Here is a 19713-nt window from a genome sequence, read left to right on the forward strand (position 1 = left end):
TGCTCCCAAAACAATTATCTGTTTTAACAAATTATAAGTTCTTATAAAGTACAAATTCATAATTTTGAAACTTTTCCAATCGTCTGTTGTAGAAGCTTAATTTCTTTGGTGATGGTTGGGCTAAGGGCAAATCTTGCATATAATAGCTACAGCCTGCAGGTTGGTGTACCTTTTACTATCTATTGGCTGGGAGTTATGCTGTTAATATATGAAAAGCAGCAGACATTCCAACAATGGAGGCTGTGCAGAGAAGATTTACTGAGCTCAGCCCCAGTGTCAGGGGTCTAAGTTTGAGGAAGGACTGAAGAGATGTGAGGTTTTCAGACTGGAATGGAGGTGTCTAAAAAATCATCTTACAAAAGTACATACCAAGAACAACTTGCATTCACGCAGTTCCTTGAATATAGAAAAGGCACTTTACAAACATGTAATCAAAACGTAATTGGGCACTGAGCCAAAGAAGGAGATTTTGGGAGGGGTGACCAAAAACTTGATCAAAGAGCTGGGTTTTAAATAGGGTCTTAAAGGCTGAAGGAGTAGTGGAATCGGTGGAAGGATTTAGGGAGGTGACTGAAGACACAACCACCGTTGGAGAGGTGATGCTCAAGAGGCCAGAATCAAAGGAATGGATAATTTAGGCACAGTTATAGTGCTTGAAGGAGTTATAATGATGGGGCAGAGGTGAGGCCATGAAGGGATATAAACACAAGGCTGCGAATTTTAAATCTGAAGCAGTGAGAGACCAGGAGCTAATGTAGGTTAGTTAACACAGGGAGGATGGTGAAGGAGACTTAGTGGAGGATAGGATACAGGCAGCAATTTTGGATAGCTGATGTTTATAAGAGATGGAAGGCCAGCCAGGATAGCATTGGGAAAGTCGAGTCTGAAGTTGACAAAAACAGGAGGATCATAAGATCATAAGAAATTGGAGCTGGAGTAGGCCATTCAGCCCCTTGAGCCTGCTCCACCATTCAATAAAATCATGGCTGATCTGATTGTGTCCTTAACTCCACTTTCCTGCCAGCCCATCTTAACCTTTGACATAGATCAAAAATTTGTCTAGTATAGCTTGAATATATTCAATGACCCAGCCTCCACTGCTCTCTGGGATAGAGAATTCCAAAGATTACACAAGAACACAAGAAATAGGAGCAGGAGTAGCTCATCGAGCCTGCTGTGCCATTCAATACAATCATGACTGATCTTAGGCTTCAACTCCACTTTCCCACCCCCTCCCCATATCCCTTGACTCCCTGAGGAGACCAAAGATCTGTCTATCCGAGCCTTAAATATATTCAACGATGGAGCATCCACAACCCTCTAGGGTAGAGAATTCCAAAGATTCACAACTTTTTGAGTGAAGTAATTTCTCCTCATCTCAGTCCTAAATTATCGGCCCCTTATCTTGAGACTGTGCCCCGTGTTTTAGATTCCCTGACCAGCGGAAACATCCATCAATGTCTATCCTATCCAGCCCCTTCAGAATCTTATATGTTTCAATGAGATCACCTCTCATTCTTCTAAACGCCGGAGAATACAGGCTCAATTTACTCAGCCTCTCATCATAGGACAACCCCAATCTAGTGAACCTTCCCTGCACTGCCTTCAATGCACGTATATCCTACCTTAAATATGGAGACCAAAACTGCACACAGTATTCCAGATGTGGTCTCACCAAAACCCTGCACAATTGTCGCAAGACTTTTTTATTCCTGTACTCCAATCCCCTTGCAATAAAGGCCAAAATGACATTTGCCTTCCTAATTGCTTGGTGTACCTGCATGCTAACTTTCTGTGTTCCTTGTACAAGTACACCCAAGTCTCTCTGAACATCAACATTTAAAAGTTTCACATCTTTCAAAAAATATTCTTTTCTATTCTTATGAACAAAGTGAATAACTTCACACTTCATTACATTATACTCCATTTGCCATCTTGTTGCCCACTCACTTAAACTGTCTATATCTCTTTGCAGCCTCTCTATGTCCTCCCCACAGCTTACTTTTCCACCTGCATTTGCATCGTCAGCAAACTTAGATACGTTACTCTCTGTCTCTTCATTTAAGTCATTAATATAAATTGTAACTAGCAAACAACTCTCTGAGAGAAGAAATTCCTTCTCATCTCATCTTAAATGGGAGACCCCTTATGAAACTAGTTCTAGATTCCCCCACGAGGAGAAACATCCTCTCAGCATCTTATATATATCAATAAGATCACCTCTCATTCTTCTAAACTCCAATAAGTATAGGCCCAACCTGCTCAACCTTTCATAAGACAACCTCTTCATCCCATGAATCAGCCTAGCGAACCTTCTCAGAACTGCTTCCACTGCAAGTATATCCCTCCTTAAGTAAAGAGATCAAAACTGTACACAGTACTCTAGGTGGGGTCTCACCAACACCCTGCTTTTATCTTCCATCCCCCTGGCAATAAAGGCCAATATTCCATTTGTCTTCCTAATTACTTGCTGTACCTGCATGCTAACCTTTTGTGATTCATGTACAAGGACACACAGATCCCTCTGTACTGCAGCACTCTGCAGTCTCTCTTCATTTAAATATTCTACTTTTTATTCTTCCCGCCAACCTTACATTTTTCCACATTATACCCCATCTGCCACATTTTTGCCCACTCACTTAACCTATCTATATCTCTTTGCAGACACTTTGTGTCATCCTCATAACTAGCTTTCCTACCTATCTTTGCATCATCTGCAAATTTGGCTACAATGCACTTGGTCCCTTCATCCAAGTTATTAATATAGATCATAAATAGTTGAGGCCCAGCACTGATCCCTGTGACACTCCACTAGTTAGTTTGGCAACCTGAAAAAACCCATTTATCTCGACTCTCTGTTTCCTGTTAGTTAGCCAATCCTCTATAGAATCATAGAAAGTTTAAGGCACAGAAAGAGGCCACTTGGCCCATCATGTCTGTGCCGGCTGAAAAACGATCCACCTATTCTAAACCCACCTTCCTGCATTTGGTCTGTAGCCCTGCAGATCATGGCACTTAAGGTGCATATCCAGACTCCTTTTAAATGAGTTGAGGGTCTCTGCCTCAACTACCTTTTCAGGCAGTGAGTTCCAGACCTCCACCACCCTCTGGGTGAAAATGTTTTCCTTATCTCCCCTTTAATTTTTCTACCAATCACTTTAAATCTATGCCCCCTCAACACTGACTCTCTGCTAAGGTGAATAGACCCTTCACCTCCACTCTATCCAGGCTCCTCAAAATTTTGTACATTTCAATCAGATTTCCCCTCAGCCTTCTCTGTTCCAAGGAGAACAAACCCCAGCCTATCCAATCTTTCCTCATATCTGCATTTTTCCTGTCCTGGCAACATCCTCATAAATCTCCTCTGTACCCTCTCTGGTGCAGTTACATCCTTTCTATAATGAGGTGACCAGAACTGCACACAGTACTCAAGTTGTGGCCTAACCAATGAATTATACAGTTCCAGCATAACCTCCCTGCTCTTATATTCTATACCTCAGCTAATGAGGGAAAAGATTCCATGTGCCTTCTTAACCATCTTATCAACCCGTCCTGCTACCACCAGGGATCTGTGAATATTCACTCCAAGGTCCCTCACTTCCTCTACACTTCTCAGTACTTTTCCATTTATTGTGTATTCCTTTGCCTTGTTTGACCTCCCCAAATGCATCACCTCACACTTCTCCAGGTTGAATTCCATTTGCCACTTTTCTGCCCATCGGATCAGAACATCAATTTCTTCCTGCAGCCTACAGCTATCCTCCTCGCTATCTACCACACGGCCAATCATTGTGTTGTCTGCAAAGTTTTTGATCCTGCCCCCTACATTTACGTCCAAATCGTTAATATATACCACAAAAAGCAGGGGACCCAATACAGAGCCCTGCGGAATGCCACTGGTAACAGCCCTCCAGTCGCAAAAACACCCGTCAACAATTACCCTTTGTTTCCTGCCACTGAGACAATTTTGTATCCACCTTGCTGCATTTCCCTGGATCCCATGGGATTTAAATTTTTTAACCAGTTTGCCATGTGGGTCCTTGTCAAAAGCTTTGCTAAAATCCATGTAGACCACATCAACTGCACTACCCCCATCTATGTTCCTTGTTACTTCTTCAAAAGATTCGATCAAGTTGATCAAACAAGATCTTCCCTTAACAAATCCATGCTGACTATCCTTGATTAACCTAAGCTTTTCTAAGTGACGGTTTATCCTGTCTCTCAGAATAGATTCCAATAATTTGCCCACTACTGAGGTTAGACTGACTGGCCTGTAATTATTTGGCCTATCCTTCGCTCCCTTTTTAAACAGAGGTGCAACGTTAGCAATTCTCCAATTCCCCGGCACCACAACTGTATCCAGTGAGGATTAGAAAATGATGGTCAGGCCTTCTGCTATTTCCACTCTTGCTTCTTTTAACAGCCTAGGGTACAATTCATCTGGCCCTGGTGATTTATCAACTTTCAAGGATGCTAATCCCATTAATACTTCCTCTCTCTCTATGCTTATCACATCCAATACTTCACACTCCTCATCTTTAACTACAATATCTGCATTGTCCCCCACTTTTGTGAAGACAGAGTATTCATTAAGAACCATACCAACATCTTCCGCCCCTACAATTAGGTTACCTTTTTGGTCTTTTATGGGCCCTTCTCTCTCCTTAGTTATCTTCTTACTCTTAATGTATTGATAAAACATCTTTGGGTTCACCTTGATTTTGCTTGCCAATATTCTTTCATGCCCTCTCTTTGCTTTCCTAATTTCCTTTTTGATTTCACCCATCCGCTTTCTATACTCCTCTTGGCTTTCTGTAGTATTAAGTTCTTGTTGTTGGACATAAGCTGTCCTTTTCTGCCTTATCTTATCCTTGACATTAATGGGGCTTTAGATTTGGCCGTCACACTCTTTGTCTTTGTGGGAACATGTTTACTCTCAACTCCTTGAATTCCCCCCAATTGAGAATTCGCACTCCTGTGGGGGTGGGGGAGTTGCATTACTGGTTAAGGAGAATATCACAGCTGTACTGCGGGAGGACACCTCGGAGGGGTCGTGCAGCGAGGCAATATGGGTGGAGCTCAGGAAAAGGAAGGGTGCAGTCACAATGTTGGGGGTTTACTACAGGCCTCCGGGAGGTAGAGGAGCAGATATGTAGACAGATTTTGGAAAGGTGTAAAGGTAACAGGGTTGTAGTGGTGGGTGATTTTAACTTCCCCTATATTGACTGGGACTCACTTAGTGCTAGGGGCTTGGATGGGGCAGAATTTGTAAGGAGCATCCAGGAGGGCTTCTTGAAACAATATGTAGATAGTCCAACTAGGGATGGGGCCATACTGGACCTGGTATTGGGGAATGAGCCCGGCCAGGTGGTCGAAGTTTCAGTAGGGGAGCATTTCGGGAACAGTGACCATAATTCCATAAGTTTTAAGGTGCTTGTGGATAAGGATAAGAGTAGTCCTCAGGTGAAGGTGCTAAATTGGAGGAAGGCTAATTATAACAATATTAGGCAGGAACTGAAGAATTTAGATTGGGGGCGGCTGTTTGAGGGTAAATCAACATCTGACATGTGGGAGTCTTTCAAATGTCAGTTGATTAGAATCCAGGACCAGCAAATTCCTGTGAGGAAGAAGGATAAGCTTGGCAAGTTTCGGGAACCTTGGATAAAGCGGGATATTGTGAGCATAGCCAAAAAGAAAAAGGAAGCATTCGTAAGGGCTGGAAGGCTAGGAACAGACGAAGCCCTTGAGGAATATAAAGACAGTAGGAAGGAACTTAAGCAAGGAGTCAGGAGGGCTAAAAGAGGTCAAGAAAAGTCATTGGCAAACAGGATTAAGGAAAATCCCAAGGCTTTTTATACATATATAAAGAGCAAGAGGGTAACCAGGGAAAGGATTGGCCCACTCAAGGACAGAGAAGGGAATCTATGTGTGGAGCCAGAGTAAATGGGTGAGGTACTAAATGAGTACTTTGCATCAGTATTCACCAAAGAGAAGGACTTGGTGGATGTTGAGCCTAGGGAAGGGAGTGGAGATAGTCTCAGCCATCTCATTATCAAAAAGGAGGAGGTGTTGGGTGTCTTGCAAAGCATTAAGGTAGATAAGTCCCCAGGGCCTGATGGGATCTACCCCAGAATACTGAGGGAGGCAAGGGAAGAAATTGCTGGGGCCTTGACAGAAATCTTTGCATACTCATTGGCTACAGGTGAGATCCCAGAGGACTGGAGAATAGCCAATGTTGTTCCTTTGTTTAAGAAGGGTAGCAAGGATAATCCAGGAAATTATAGGCCGGTGAGCCTTACGTCAGTGGTAGGGAAATTATTAGAGAGGATTCTTCGGGACAGGATTTACTCCCATTTGGAAACAAACAAACTTATTAGCGAGAGGCAGCATGGTTTTGTGAAGGGGAGGTTGTGTCTCACTAATTTGAATGAGCTTTTTGAGGAAGTGACAAAGATGATTGATGAAGGAAGGGCAGTGTATGTTATCTATATGGAGTTCAGTAAAGCCTTTGACAAGGTCCCTCATGGCAGCCTGGTACAAAAGGTGAAGTCACATGGGATCAGAGGTGAGCTGGCAAGATGGATACAGAACTGGCTCAGTCATAGAAGACAGAGGGTAGCAGTGAAAGGGTGCTTTTCTGAATGGAGGGATGTGACTAGTGGTGTTCCGCAGGGATCAGTGCTGGGACCTTTGCTCTTTGTAGTATATATAAATGATTTGGAGGAAAATGTAGCTGGTCTGATTAGTAAGTTTGCAGACGACACAAAGGTTGGTGGAGTTGCGGATGAGGATTGTCAAAGGATACAGCAAGATATAGATCGGTTGGAGACTTGGGCGGAGAAATGGCAGATGGAGTTTAATCCGGACAAATGTGAGGTAATGCATTTTGGAATATTTAATGCAGGTGGGATGTATACAGTAAATGGCAGAACCCTTCGGAGTATTGACAGGCAGAGAGATCTGGGCGTACAGGTCCACAGGTCACTGAAAGTGGCAACGCAGGTGGATAAGGTAGTCAAGAAGGCATACGGCATGCTTGCCTTCATCGGTCGGGGCATAGAGTATAAAAATTGGCAAGTCATGCTGCAGCTGTACAGAACTTTAGTTAGGCCACACTTAGAATATTGCATGCAATTCTGGTCGCCACACTACCAGAAGGACGTGGAGGCTTTGGAGAGGGTACAGAAGAGGTTTACCAGGATGTTGCCTGGTCTGGAGGGCATTAGCAATGAGGAGATGTTGAATAAACTCGGATTGTTTTCACTGGAACGACGGAGGTAGAGGTTTACAAAGTTATGAGCGGCATGGTCAGAGTGGATAGTCAGAAGCTTTTTCCCAGGGTGGAAGAGTCAGTTACTAGGGGACATAGGTTTAAGGTGAGAGGGGCAAAGTTTAGAGGGGATGTGCGAGACAAGTTCTTTACACAGAGGGTGGTGAGTTCCTGGAACTTGCTGCCGGGGGAGGTGGTGGAAGCAGGTATGATAGCGACGTTTAAGAGGCATCTTGACAAATACATGAATAGGATGGGAATAGAGGGATACGGTTCCCGGAGGTGCAGAAGGTTTTAGTTTAGACAGGCATCAAGATCGGCGCAGGCTTGGAGGGCCGAATGGCCTGTTCCTGTGCTGTACTGTTCTTTGTTCTATCTATGTCCTTTTCCATAATTATGTTAAAACTGACTGAATTATGATCACTACCACCAAAACGCTCTCCCACTGCCACCCCTTCCATCTGCCCATCTTTATTTCCTAAAACTAAATCTAAAACTGCGCCCTCTCTTGTTAGACTTGCTACATACTGGGCCAAAAGGTTCTCCTGAATGTGCCTCAAGAATTCTGCTCCCTCAATTTCTTTCACACTAAAACTATCCCAGTTAATATTGGTGTAGTTAAAATCCCCTACTATTACTGTGCTATTGTTCTCAGTGATTTGCCTACATGTCTGTAGCACACTCCCAGCAGTGTGATAGACCCTTTTTTGTTCCTTAGCTCAATTCATACAACCTCATTTGATGAACCTTCTAACTTCTCATCCCGCATCACAACTGTAATAGTTACCTTGACCATGCTAATATATTACCCACAACACTATGAGCTTGTATCTTGTGTGGCATCTTATTGAATGCCTTTTGGAAATTCAAATACACCACATCTACTGGTTCCCCTTTATCCACCCTGCTTGTTTCTCCAGCAGATGAGCTGATTTAGGGTGGAGGTGGTCCTAAGTGGTCTTTGTGATGGAAAGAATATGGAGTTGGAACCTCAGCTCAAGATTGAAAAGAGTGCCGAGGTTGCAAATTGTCTGGTTCAACCTGTGACAGTATCCAGGGTGAGGGAGTAGAGATGGTGGCAAGGATGTGGAGTTCATGGTGGGGAGAGTGGGGGCAGGGGAGTGGGGCGAGAAGATGATGCCTTCAATCTTCCTGATATCTAACTGTGAGAAATTGTGGCTTGTGCAACACTGGATGTTGGGCATGCTGTCTAACTACACAGAGACAGTGGAGGAGTTGAAGAGGTGGTGGAGAATGGAGAGTGGGTGTTGTCAGTGTACATGAGGAAGCAGGTCATATCATCATCCGGGATTTATTAGCAGTTTCTGGTCATTCAGGAAACATAAAGCACCTCAGTGTTGATACATTTCTTTGGTATCTGCTCGTCTTTTAAGAAAGGCTTTATAAAAATCAACACAGACATCAGCAAGTCAGTTAAGCAGCAGAAAGATGGCGAAAGGAGTCCAGGCAGCAGAAAGGGAGAAATAACCTCTGCACTGTTGGGAGGACAAAAAAAAATCTACCATTCTTTGTTCAAAAAGAATTCTCTCAAATGTGTACATGTTCTTTATTTTTGCAACAATGCACAAACATAAGTTGAACTAAGGATGGCACAATGGTGCAGTGGTTAGCACCACAGCCTCACAGCTCCAGTGACCTGGGTTCAGTTCTGGGTACTGCCTGTGTGGAGTTTGCAAGCTCTCCCTGTGACTGTGTGGGTTTCTGCTGGGTGCTCTGGTTTCCTCCCACAGCCACAGACTTGCAGGTTGATAGGTAAATTGCCCCTAGGTAGGTGGTGGGGATGTGGTAGGGAATATGGGGTTAATGTAGGATTAGTATAAATGGGTGGTTGTTGGTCGGCACAGACTCGAAGGGCCTGTTTCAGAGCTGTATCTCTCTAACTGTACCAAATGATTTTCATCATCCTCGGTGTTCTGTATGTTTTATCTACTGTTAAATAAAGCAGCTTATAAACTGAACCAAACAGCACCTCACCTAGTGTAAAGTGTGCCTCCGGAGTCATTAAAGGAGTACACAAACCTAAGACACTGAGATGTGATTTAGATCACCAGGTGGTTTCATTGTTACACTCCTGGGTCCTATTATGGCATCAGTGCTGTGGGGATGAACTTCCACACAAAAAAGGCAACCAGCTCACTTAAGGGACACAAGGCACTTCCCAGGAAGCTTTTGGTCACCTGTTCAAATACCTCTTTGCGTGGTTCGATGTCAAATTTTGTTGGATGACGTTTCTGTGAAGAGCCTTCAGACATTTTATTATGTTAAAGGCGCTATATGAATGCAAATTGTTGTCAAATCTGAGTCATTTGGAATAATTTTCAACACTTCCAGTTTGAAAAGTTAATGCATCTGTTATCTCTCAAAAACAGCTCCCTATGCTTAAATGGGTTTACAACCTAGAATCATAGAATGGTTTACAGTGCAGTATAAGGCTATTTGGCCCGTCTTGTCTGTGCCAGCTCTGTGCAAGAACAAATCAGTTAGTCCCACTCCCGCGCCCTTTCCCCGCAGCCCAGCAATTTCTTTCTTCTCTTCAGATAACTATCCAATTCCCTTTTGAAAGCCACAACTAAATCTGCCTCCACCACACTCTCAGGCAGTGCATTCCAGATCCTAACCACACATTGTGTAAAAACGTTTTCCCTCATGTTGCCTTTGCTTCTTTTGCCAATCACCTTAAATCAGTGTCCTCTGGTTCTCAACCCTTCTGCCAATAAGAACAGTTTATTTTTTATTTATAGATACAGCACTGAAACAGGCCCTTTGGCCCACCAACTCTGTGCCAACCATCAACCACCCACATCCCCCTACCTATACCAAGGGCAATTTACAACGGTCAATTTACCTATCAACCTGCAAGTCTTTGGCTGTGGGAAGAAACTGGAGCACCTGGTGAAAACCCACATGGTCACAGGGAGAACTTGCAAACTCCACACAGGCAGTACCCAGAATCGAACCCAGGTCACTAGAGCTGCGAGGCTGCGGTGCTAACCACTAACCAAAGCTTCTCCTTTTCTACTCTGTTTAGACCACTCATGATTTTGATCTGTACAATGATTTCATTTCCAAGCCACCTCCTCTCAATTCTCTCCCAAAGATGAGGATGGTAGAAAGGAGACAACAGAAATTATCAAGAGGGTAAATGTATTTCAAGTAGCAGGGGGGAAGAAAACTGACAAACATTACGCGCGTTAATTTCTTTGGCGTGTTTTGTCCTAGTCAGGGTACTGTAGTCACTGAAATTAACTCCCGCCCCCCCCACCATTTCCGAATTGGATGATGTCACCGGATAGAATGTTTACATTGTAGCGGAAACTGACCCGGGTTCGATTCATTGTTAAATGGTTACATTGTTTCTCCAGGGTTCCATCAGTGTCACCCCTCAGCAGTTGCGTTTCAAGAGATAAAGACAAGGGCCGGACGTTGATCCTGGTATCGGTGCGAGGATGAACTGCAGATCCCAGACTCTGGAGCTGACGGTGGAAGCCAGGCAGATCGAGGAGACCGTGCTGGCCGTGCTCCACACCGTACTCCTGCACAGGAGCTCGGGCAAATTCCACTACAAGAAGGAGGGTACCTACTCCATCGGCACCGTGGGCACTGAGGACGTCGACTGTGATTTCGTCGATTGCACCTATGTGCGGGTATCATCCGATGAGCTGGACCGCACGTTGCGTAGATCTGTAGGCGAGTTTAAGGTGAATTTCCTCTTTATACCCAATTTTTTTTAAAAACGAGACAACAGATATAAGTTTCGGTTCGTCATGAATCGGGATTGTGACCAATTCATAATGCACCGTTTTATGGTGCCACTCTGTTCAAATTCAAGTGGTTCCATTGTCTGCCTCTGGCTGCATTCCTTTCGTAACGATTCGCAGATCGGCCTACAATTACAGTGTGGGCCTTGTCTCAGTCTGTATAGCACTCTCGTCCCTGAATCAGCAGCCTGTGGCCTCGGTCCCATTCCAGAGACTTGAACACAATATCAAGGCTGAAACTTCACTCCAGTGCAGTGCTCAGGGAGGTGCCACCAGTCGTTAAGCCGAGGCCCCATCTGCTCTTTCTTGTGGAGGTAAATGATCCCATGGCACGATTTCGAAGAAGAGCAGGGGAGTTCTTCATGGTCTAATGTTTCATCCGAAAGATGGCATCTCCAACCGTGCAGAACTCTGACAGTACTGCACTGGAGTGAAGTATCAAGCTAGATTATATGCTCAAGTCTCTGAAGTGGTATTTGACACATAATCTCCTTACTCAAGATACAAGAATACAAGGAATGGGTGGTTGATGGTCGGCACAGACTCGGTGGGCCGAAGGGCCTGTTTCAGTGCTGGAGCTCTCTCTGACTCTATGACTACCACTGAAGGCTGTCACAAAACCAGCTAAAGTGTCACCAGATTTGGGTGAATGGGGGAAGTGGAAAAAAAACAGCCAGTCACTTCTGCTAGTTAGCACTCTAACTGACCACCCATGTTATGTTGGAAAGTATAAATATGTGAGCTGGCAGCATTGTGAGGATCAGATGAAGAAGCTGGATTTTAGGTGCGCGTCCTGAGTGTCACGGAGTGCTGTTGGGTGAGTTATTGTCGTGTATTGAGCAGTGAGAGGTTGGTAGTGTGGTGTGTAGGAGATGCGTTGACCAGCTGCGTGAAGTAATTAGACTTCTTGTGGCACTGCCAGATGCCAGATAGAAAATACTATCGAGAACCAGGCTGAATATAGAAGGTCCAGAGAGGAAATGAAAAAGCGAATATGAGAAGCAATGAGAGAGCATGAAAAGAGACTGGCAGCTAGCATTAAAGGAAATCCCAAAGTTTTCTATAAGCATATAAATAGTAAAAGGGTGGTAAAAGGAGGAGTGGGGCAGATTGGAGACCAGAAAGGGGATTTACACATGGAGGCAAAGGGCATAGCTGAGGCATTAAATGAATACTTTGCATCTGTCTTTACCAAAGAAAAAGATGCAACCCAGGCAATGTTGAAAGAGGAGGTAAGTCAGACACTAGAGGGGTTTAAAATTGATAAAGAGGAAGTATTAGATAGGCTGTCTGAACTTAAAGTGGATAAAACACCAGGGCCGGATGAGATGCATCCAAGCATAGTGGGGGATGTGAGGGTGGAAATCGCAGAGGCACTGGCCATAATTTTCCAGTCTTCCTTAGACTCAGGGGTGGTGCCAGAGGACAGGAAAATTGCAAACATTACACTCTTGTTCAATAAAGGGTGTAAAGATAAGCCCAGCAACTACAAGCCTGTCAGTATAATTTAGGTGGTGGGAAAACTTCTAGAAAAAATAATTCAGAGCAAAGTCAATAGTCACATGGACAAATGCGAGTTAATTAAAGAAAGCCAGCATAAAAGGCAGGGGAATGGGACTGAGGGAATTGCTCTTTCAGAGAGCCAGTGCGGACATGATGGGCTGAATGGCCTTCTTCTGCGCTGTAACAATTCTGTGATTCTGTGCTGCCAAGTCCTCGGTTCAGGTTCTGGGAGTTGATCTTCCTGGCCACCTGCTTCCACTCGCTTCTGAGGGTGGTGCTTGAGGGCATCTCTTCTCCTGCCCATGTCCACCACTAATGCCTCCAGCAATGCATCCACCACCCTTGAACCATCTCTCTGTCCTGGTGTTCACTTTTCCTTCATTTAAATCCAGCATTATTATTCAGTGCAGCTTCCCTTTAAGAGGGACAGCCTGCCTGTAAAATGAGAATCATAGAATGGTTATTGCACAAAAGGAGACCATTCAGCCCCTCAGGTCTGTACCACTTCTAAGGGCAACTCAGCTAGTCCCATTCCCCTGCCTTCTCCCTGTAGCCTTGCCTCCACCTCAAGCAGTGCATTCCAGACCCTAATAGTTCACTACATAAAAAAGTTTTTCCGAATGTCGCCGTTACTTCTTTTGCCTTTCGCCTTAAGTCGGTGTCCTCTGGTTCTCAACCCTTCCTCCAATGGGAACAGTTTCTCTCTAACTACTCTGTCTAGAGCTTTCATAATTTTGAACACCTCTATCAAATCCATCTCTACTTTCCCTGAGGAGAACACCCTAAACTTCTCCAATCTATTCATGTAACTAAAGTTCCTCATCCCTGCTACCATTGACCTGTGAATCCTTTCTGCACCCTTTCTAAAGGCTTCACATCCTTCCGAAAGCGCAGTGCCCACAATTGGACACAATACTCCAGTTGAGGCCGAACCAGAGTTTCATAAAGGTGGTTTCTGCTCAATGCTGATCTGCTTCCCTGCTGAGTGCAGAGGCAGCTGGCAGCGCGAAGAGGACACCAACAGCACAGGACCCGCTTGGCCACAGGCTACAGTCATGCGGATGAGGTGGGTGCACCAAATTTATGTGCTGCCCACCTCGATCGGAACAGGCAGGCTGCGAGTCCCGATCGCCCTGTTCCCACAAAAATGGAACATACCGATTTGTAGCCCGAGAAGAGATGAGATGAGTAGAGTAGTTATTGGGTGACACCAAGCTTGATTTTTCAAAAGCCTGTAGGAGAGACTGAGGGAAGTACGTAATTAGAGTTTTGAGGTCCTAAGAGCAACAGATACTGTAATAGTCCATGATTTCAGCACAGTGAGGAGCAACAACTTGCATTTATATAGCACCTTTAACGTAGTAAAATGTCCCTAGGCACCTCACAGGAACATTATCAAACTAAACTTGACATTGAGCCCCACAAGGAGATATGAGGACAGGTTAGTCAGAGAGGTAGGTTTTAAGGAGTGTTTTAAAGGAAGAGTGAGTGTGTGCACCATGTTTTGCAACTTTAGAGGAACAAGTTTAGAGAAGAAAGTTCGGAGAGCAATGATCATAGCAAAATTGATGAAATACTAAATAAAGTTGAAATACTTTGGCTGTACTCTATTGCTGAGTTACATATATGGAAACAAAATGTCTGTAGGTTTCCCTGTACTCTACCCTGGACAATAGAGTAATGACCCATACCCAGGGGTCCGAACAATATCAAAGTACTGGGAGGTGAATGTGACCATCCTAGAGTTACTCGCCCTTCACCTCATTTTCCTCCTATCTCTGTGGAGCTATCTCTTGCCTCCAGGAACAAGAGTAAGCCAATCAGTGCTCAAGCCGGTTCCAACATTCAATTAGATCATGACTAATCTGTACCTCAAATCCATTGCTCCATATCCATTAATACCCTGATATGAGAAAAAAAATCTATCTCAATGTTGAAAGATCCAACTACACCTAGGATCCACAGCCCTTTGTGGAAGAGATTTCAAAATTCCCTCTACCATCTCAGTGAAAAAATACTGATTTTGATGGTCAGTCTCTAGTTTTAACATTATGTTTGCTTGTTCTGGATTTCCCCGCGAGAGGAAACAGTTTCTCTGTATCTACCTTATCAAATCGTCCTAGCATTTTAAAGACCTCGATTAGATCACCCCTGAACCTTCAAAACTCAAGGGAATACAAACCAAGTTGTTCTCATAATTTAATCTTTTAAGCTCTGGTAGTATTCTTGTGAATCTATGCTGTACCCCAACCCCTTCAATAACAATATATTTTCCCTGAGGTTTGGTGCCCAAAACTGCATGCAGTACTTGCTCCTGACATCTCAAATTGAAAACTTAACTGCATTGAGAATTGAGAGGAAAAATCTGCAGCTGACCATTTTGGTGCACAGTATGTTGATGCTTTGACACCCACAATTGCAGTAAGATGTGTTTTTCACTTCTAAAGACACTAAAACTCTCTGTAGGGTTCAGTTTCACTGGTGCTGCCCACCCTTGGATACCTTGCCCAAGTGGTTATTCTTCTAAGCCCTCAAAATAAAAAAACTGCTGTCTACTCAACAGAAAAAAATTGCAAGACCACAGGGAAAGGGCAGGGAAATGGGATTAACTGAGTTGCTCTTGCAGAGAGCTGGCTGAATGGTCTTCATCTGTGTGTACCCATTCTATGATTCTATCAAGAGGGGTAATCCAATCCTGTTCATGCCTAACACTGACACTTGTACACATACCCCGAGGAATCACTTTAATAGCAATTGGATCCTTGGCCGACTGACTGCTCACCCCTCACTTCCTCCCTTCAGAGAACCATGGATGAGAACAACTTGGAACATAATGGCTGCAATTTTACATTGGGTGGGAGGCCCTGCCCACCAGCAGAAAAGTCGGTGGCAAGCCCACCTCCGCCGGGCCTGGATATTTCATTTCCCAGGCCCTTAATTGGTCTTGGGCGGGACTTCCACCTCCTTGAGGCAGGAAGTGCTGCCGAATGGACCTGCCGGCCAATCAGCGGGCCGCAGCTGTTAGTCCCAGCAGCGTCACTGGAAGTGGTGGCCATTGCTGGGACTACACCCAGCCATCGAAGGCAACCGGAAGGACAGCCCCAGAAAAAAGGTAAGTTTTTCGGGCCTCGCCAGGGACAATCGAGCAGGCCCCGGCAAGGCAAAGGGGGTGTCAGTTAGGGTAGGTGGGGGGAGTGTTGTGCGTCGGGGCTATTGGGGCTTTGGGGGCAGCCCTCCATGGTGCACAGGGTGCCCGATCAGGAAGGCCCCCCTAGCCCGAAAGAAGAGCCTTTACCGTCCGGCCGCTGAGGGTAAATTACCCACGGCGGCGGGAGGATGCCCTTATGTGCCAGTTAATTGGCCACAAAGGCTTTGATTGGCCTGGGGTGGGCGGGCCATTTCTCACCCCTGCCACCCCGCGTAAAATTGCAGAATAGGCCCCCGCCACCAGCCCACTCTATTGGGGGCCATAAAATTCCGGCCAATAGAAATCAAACTTGGGACCTTCTGTTTTACATCGTTTAGAGTTACTCTAAATCTTAAATTCAGGGGAATTGTGCAGTAAGACTCTAAGCTAACAATTGGGATTTGGTTGATATTCTAGAGCAATAGATCTCACCAACGATCAATCTTTCTCATGTCATTTTTCTCCTTTAACTGTAGGATGCCCTTCGTAACTCTGGTAGTGATGGGAGCGGTCAAATCTCCCTGGAGTTCTATCAGAAGAAGAAGTCACGCTGGCCGTTCTCAGATGAGTGCATCCCATGGGAGGTTTGGGCCTTCAAACTCAATGTTGTGAACCTGGCCAATGAACAGGAGAGGCAGATCTGCCGCGAGAAGGTGGGCGAGAAACTAGGCGAGAAGATCATCAACATCATAGAGGTTATGAACCGGCACGAGTACTTGCCCAAAATGCCCACACAGTCGGAGGTGGACAATGTCTTTGACACGGGCCTGAGAGACGTACAGCCTTACTTGTACAAAATCAGCTACCAGATCACTGATTCTCTTGGGACATCTGTTAGTACCACCATGAGGAGGTTGATCAAAGATACCCTGGCTTTATAATATGTCCGATAACTATCAGAAAACAAACCGACACTGTTGCATTTTTACTTTACTCCTTTTCCCAGACTTTCATGTTCTGCTGCTTTCTTTTCCTCTTTAGCCATTTTTGGGAGAGTCTGTCCAATTTGAAATATCACTGGATTATATCTGCTACGCTGTGCTATTTCTTATAAAATTTCATTCTGTTAGTGATGCTCAGCATGAAGAAGATCTTGCAAAGTTTACATGTATTTATTTTTCTCAAATAGTCGGAGATGGTCAGAAAAAATTGCAAGTTACTAGAAAGGGCTGCAAAAAGGAGAAGCATTAACAGGACAGCCATGTTCAAGCACTCCATTCTTAGCCATTGATAATTTCCCTATCAAATCACCAACTCTACCCTCACCCCCACCACTGGAAAGTATCATATGTGCGAGGACTACAAGCAAGGACATGGCCAGACTCACAGGTGATGCCCTTCAGAGTAAAATAGTCTACCTAGTATCCATTACATAGGCTCACAAACAAAGGATTTCCACTAATAACAGAACTGCTGGCAACTGTGGAACTGTACCCAACAGTTTATTATCTTAAGGAGAAGAAGTAAAATGAGGGGGTTGAGTGTAAAGAGGAGAAAAAGATCTATCAGAAAAGCATATAAATAATATTTAAAATATTAGTGGAGTTACAGTATTCAGAAATTGATTTCAGAGGCCTTGTTTTAACTTTTGTAAGGCATAATCCTCTTCAATAAAACTGAATAAACCGAAAATCCATTTAGATCTTTATGATACTTGATGGTTCCAGGTAGCTCATCTGTTTAGACATCTGAGAGGTCTGTTTGTCTTTGGTTTATCAGCGCAGCATCAACAACTGGCACATATATAATCCTACAAAGGAGATTGGGAAAGGAGTGAAGTGAAGGTGAGGTTTAGGGAGAGAATTTCAAAGTACAGAACATGATGACTGAAGGCTGTGCCACTGATAGTGGAGCTAGTTTTGTGTGGAGCATTACACTCTGCCCAAGTGATTGGAAGGAAGCCTTTGTACATAATTTCTAGTGTTAATTTCAGTTTTTTTTTTACATATGTTAATAAATGTCAAAAAACTAGTATGCTATAAAAACCAATTGGAAGAAATTGTGTTGGAACATTTTCCCTATTACAACAACAAATGCAAAGGGGCTACTTTCCCCAATGGGTAACGGCACAACCTGGTGTGTTACTGAGCCATTTTGTGTTTTTTTTGGTGAGGTGGGTACCTGCCATGAACAGAAACCCATTACCATGCTTAAGAGTCTCCAAACCAAACTATTAAGAAGTTTGCATAAGCAGAAATTCTCCTTAAGGAGTGTGCATCCTCTCCCTGTAGCAGGAACTTATCTCCATCCAGAGAACTTAAGCACAGGGTCCAAGGCTTAGTGTAGGCAAATGGTATTGTTGGAGTTTATGCAGCGAAAACCGCATAGCCTCCCAGCATGGAGTCATGGGTAAGCGCCTTGGTTCTTGTCCAGATAGGGCCTCCCTACTTGCAGGGTGAGCTGGAGTTCAGTAGGAGGATGCCAGATCCAAATTATGCCCACTCCTCCAAACACTGGTAATGAGACAGGCTGGTTGATACAGAGCACTGTGGATCTACCTGGCTTAGGTATTAATGTACTGAGTCTGCAAAAGTGAAACTTGATTCTGAAGTTCCATCACCAGGCATATCATTATCATCTTGACTCCAAAGAGATTCTGCCTACCCAAGTAGAATGGTCACTAGTTCATCATTGAACAAGTGTGGATGGCATGGTAAGTAGCCCAAGTCACCAATAGAATGTGTGACTGCATTGCCACCATCCTACGTACTGTTGAACACAGGTTTTATCAGTTAGAGATGTAGAGATTGATCAGCAGCTGCTTGCCTCTCTGCAACCCAATCTTGGATGAGTCAATGCTCTCATATCCAGCCTCCAAATATAGTTTCTCCAGCACCTTTTACACTCTACCAAAGGCAGAACTAAGCCATGTAATGGTCCAAGATTGATTGAAATAAAAACAAAATGCTGGAAATACACAACAGGTCAGGCAGCATCTGTGGAGAGAGAAGAAGAGTTAACGTTTCAGGTCTGTGACCAAGATTGATTAAGTTAATTTGTGCTGAGCTAGCTGATTTCAGCTGGAGTTCCTGTAGGTGTGTTACAATTGGTCTCAATGGCCTTGGACAATGGAGGGAGCAAAGAAAAATAAACTGTCAGGCTTCCTGCCTCTGGGCACTATCCAGTGACTCTTACTGCACAGTGCAGGCTTTTGTGATACCTTTTGCAGCCAATTAGCCCACTAAAAATCATTGGACTAACACACGAAACTAGCCATTTAGGGGATGTAATGGAAAATTGGTGTCTCTGGAATGATACATAAGAACAAGTCAGTGCCTTCAGGAAGGGAATAAAGGGAAGGGGTGGGGGGAAAAGATGCCTAAGTTGCAATTCTTAAATAATAAACATATTCTTCATGCAGAAGCTAGCAACTTCACTGAGATAGATCTGCACACTAGAAATAAATAAGTTAGTTATGATTTTATTTTAAATGTGTTGTACATATAAAGGCAGGTTGCTCACTGTTATGCAAAATGAAGGATTCCTTTACAGCACAACTGTTGTGTATATTGTCTATAACAGTGGACTGTGTAGCACAGCAGAAGAAAATTGCACATAATATAAGCACGCAAAATCTTAAACTATAATACAAATTTGACATTAAAGAGATTTATAGGAATTCAAGCAAATGTATTTTTTCTTTTGAGAAAAGAAACAAGTTAGAGTTAAGGCTACTTCAATGGAGTTGTGATGGGATTAACTCCGTCAGCCTAAATTTAGTACCCAAATTAGCAATTATGGTGGATTTTGAAATGGGTTCAATGTTATTATTGGGCTGGTATTTCAGGAACAAGACTCTGAATGCCAAAAACATTATAAGTTTGCTCATTAGATGTCTCACTGCAGTTTGTCATTCCCCACAGGAAGCGTGTTGAATGAGAGGGAGAGTCAGTTACACTTCAGTTGGGCAGAGTCTCGGTCAGATCCCATCTGGTGTACTGTGATCAGTTTTGGGCACTGCACTTCAGAATGGT

The 19713-nt window shown here is 44.1% G+C and overlaps 1 protein-coding gene across 1 annotated transcript; it reads left to right on the forward strand.

Moving 5' to 3' along the window:
• Window positions 1-10569: 10569 nt before the first annotated feature.
• On the forward strand, window positions 10570-17371 carry atg101 (autophagy related 101). Its single transcript, XM_068041240.1, has 2 exons — window positions 10570-10989; window positions 16216-17371. Exons 1-2 carry the CDS (start codon window positions 10738-10740, stop codon window positions 16618-16620), a joined length of 657 nt encoding a protein of 218 aa, XP_067897341.1. The 5' UTR covers window positions 10570-10737; the 3' UTR covers window positions 16621-17371.
• Window positions 17372-19713: the final 2342 nt, after the last annotated feature.

This window comes from Heterodontus francisci, chromosome 10 (genome assembly GCF_036365525.1).
Source record: "Heterodontus francisci isolate sHetFra1 chromosome 10, sHetFra1.hap1, whole genome shotgun sequence".
Taxonomy (NCBI): Eukaryota; Metazoa; Chordata; class Chondrichthyes; order Heterodontiformes; family Heterodontidae; genus Heterodontus; species Heterodontus francisci.

What these genes read in the sequence shown, in the direction of transcription:
- atg101 (XM_068041240.1), top strand. Translation starts at nt 10,738, where the DNA reads ATGAACTGCAGATCCCAGACTCTGGAGCTGACGGTGGAAGCCAGGCAG. An exon ending in GATCTGTAGGCGAGTTTAAG is followed by an intron (nt 10,990 to 16,215) that starts GTGAATTTCCTC and finishes CTTTAACTGTAG; the next exon opens with GATGCCCTTCGTAACTCTGG.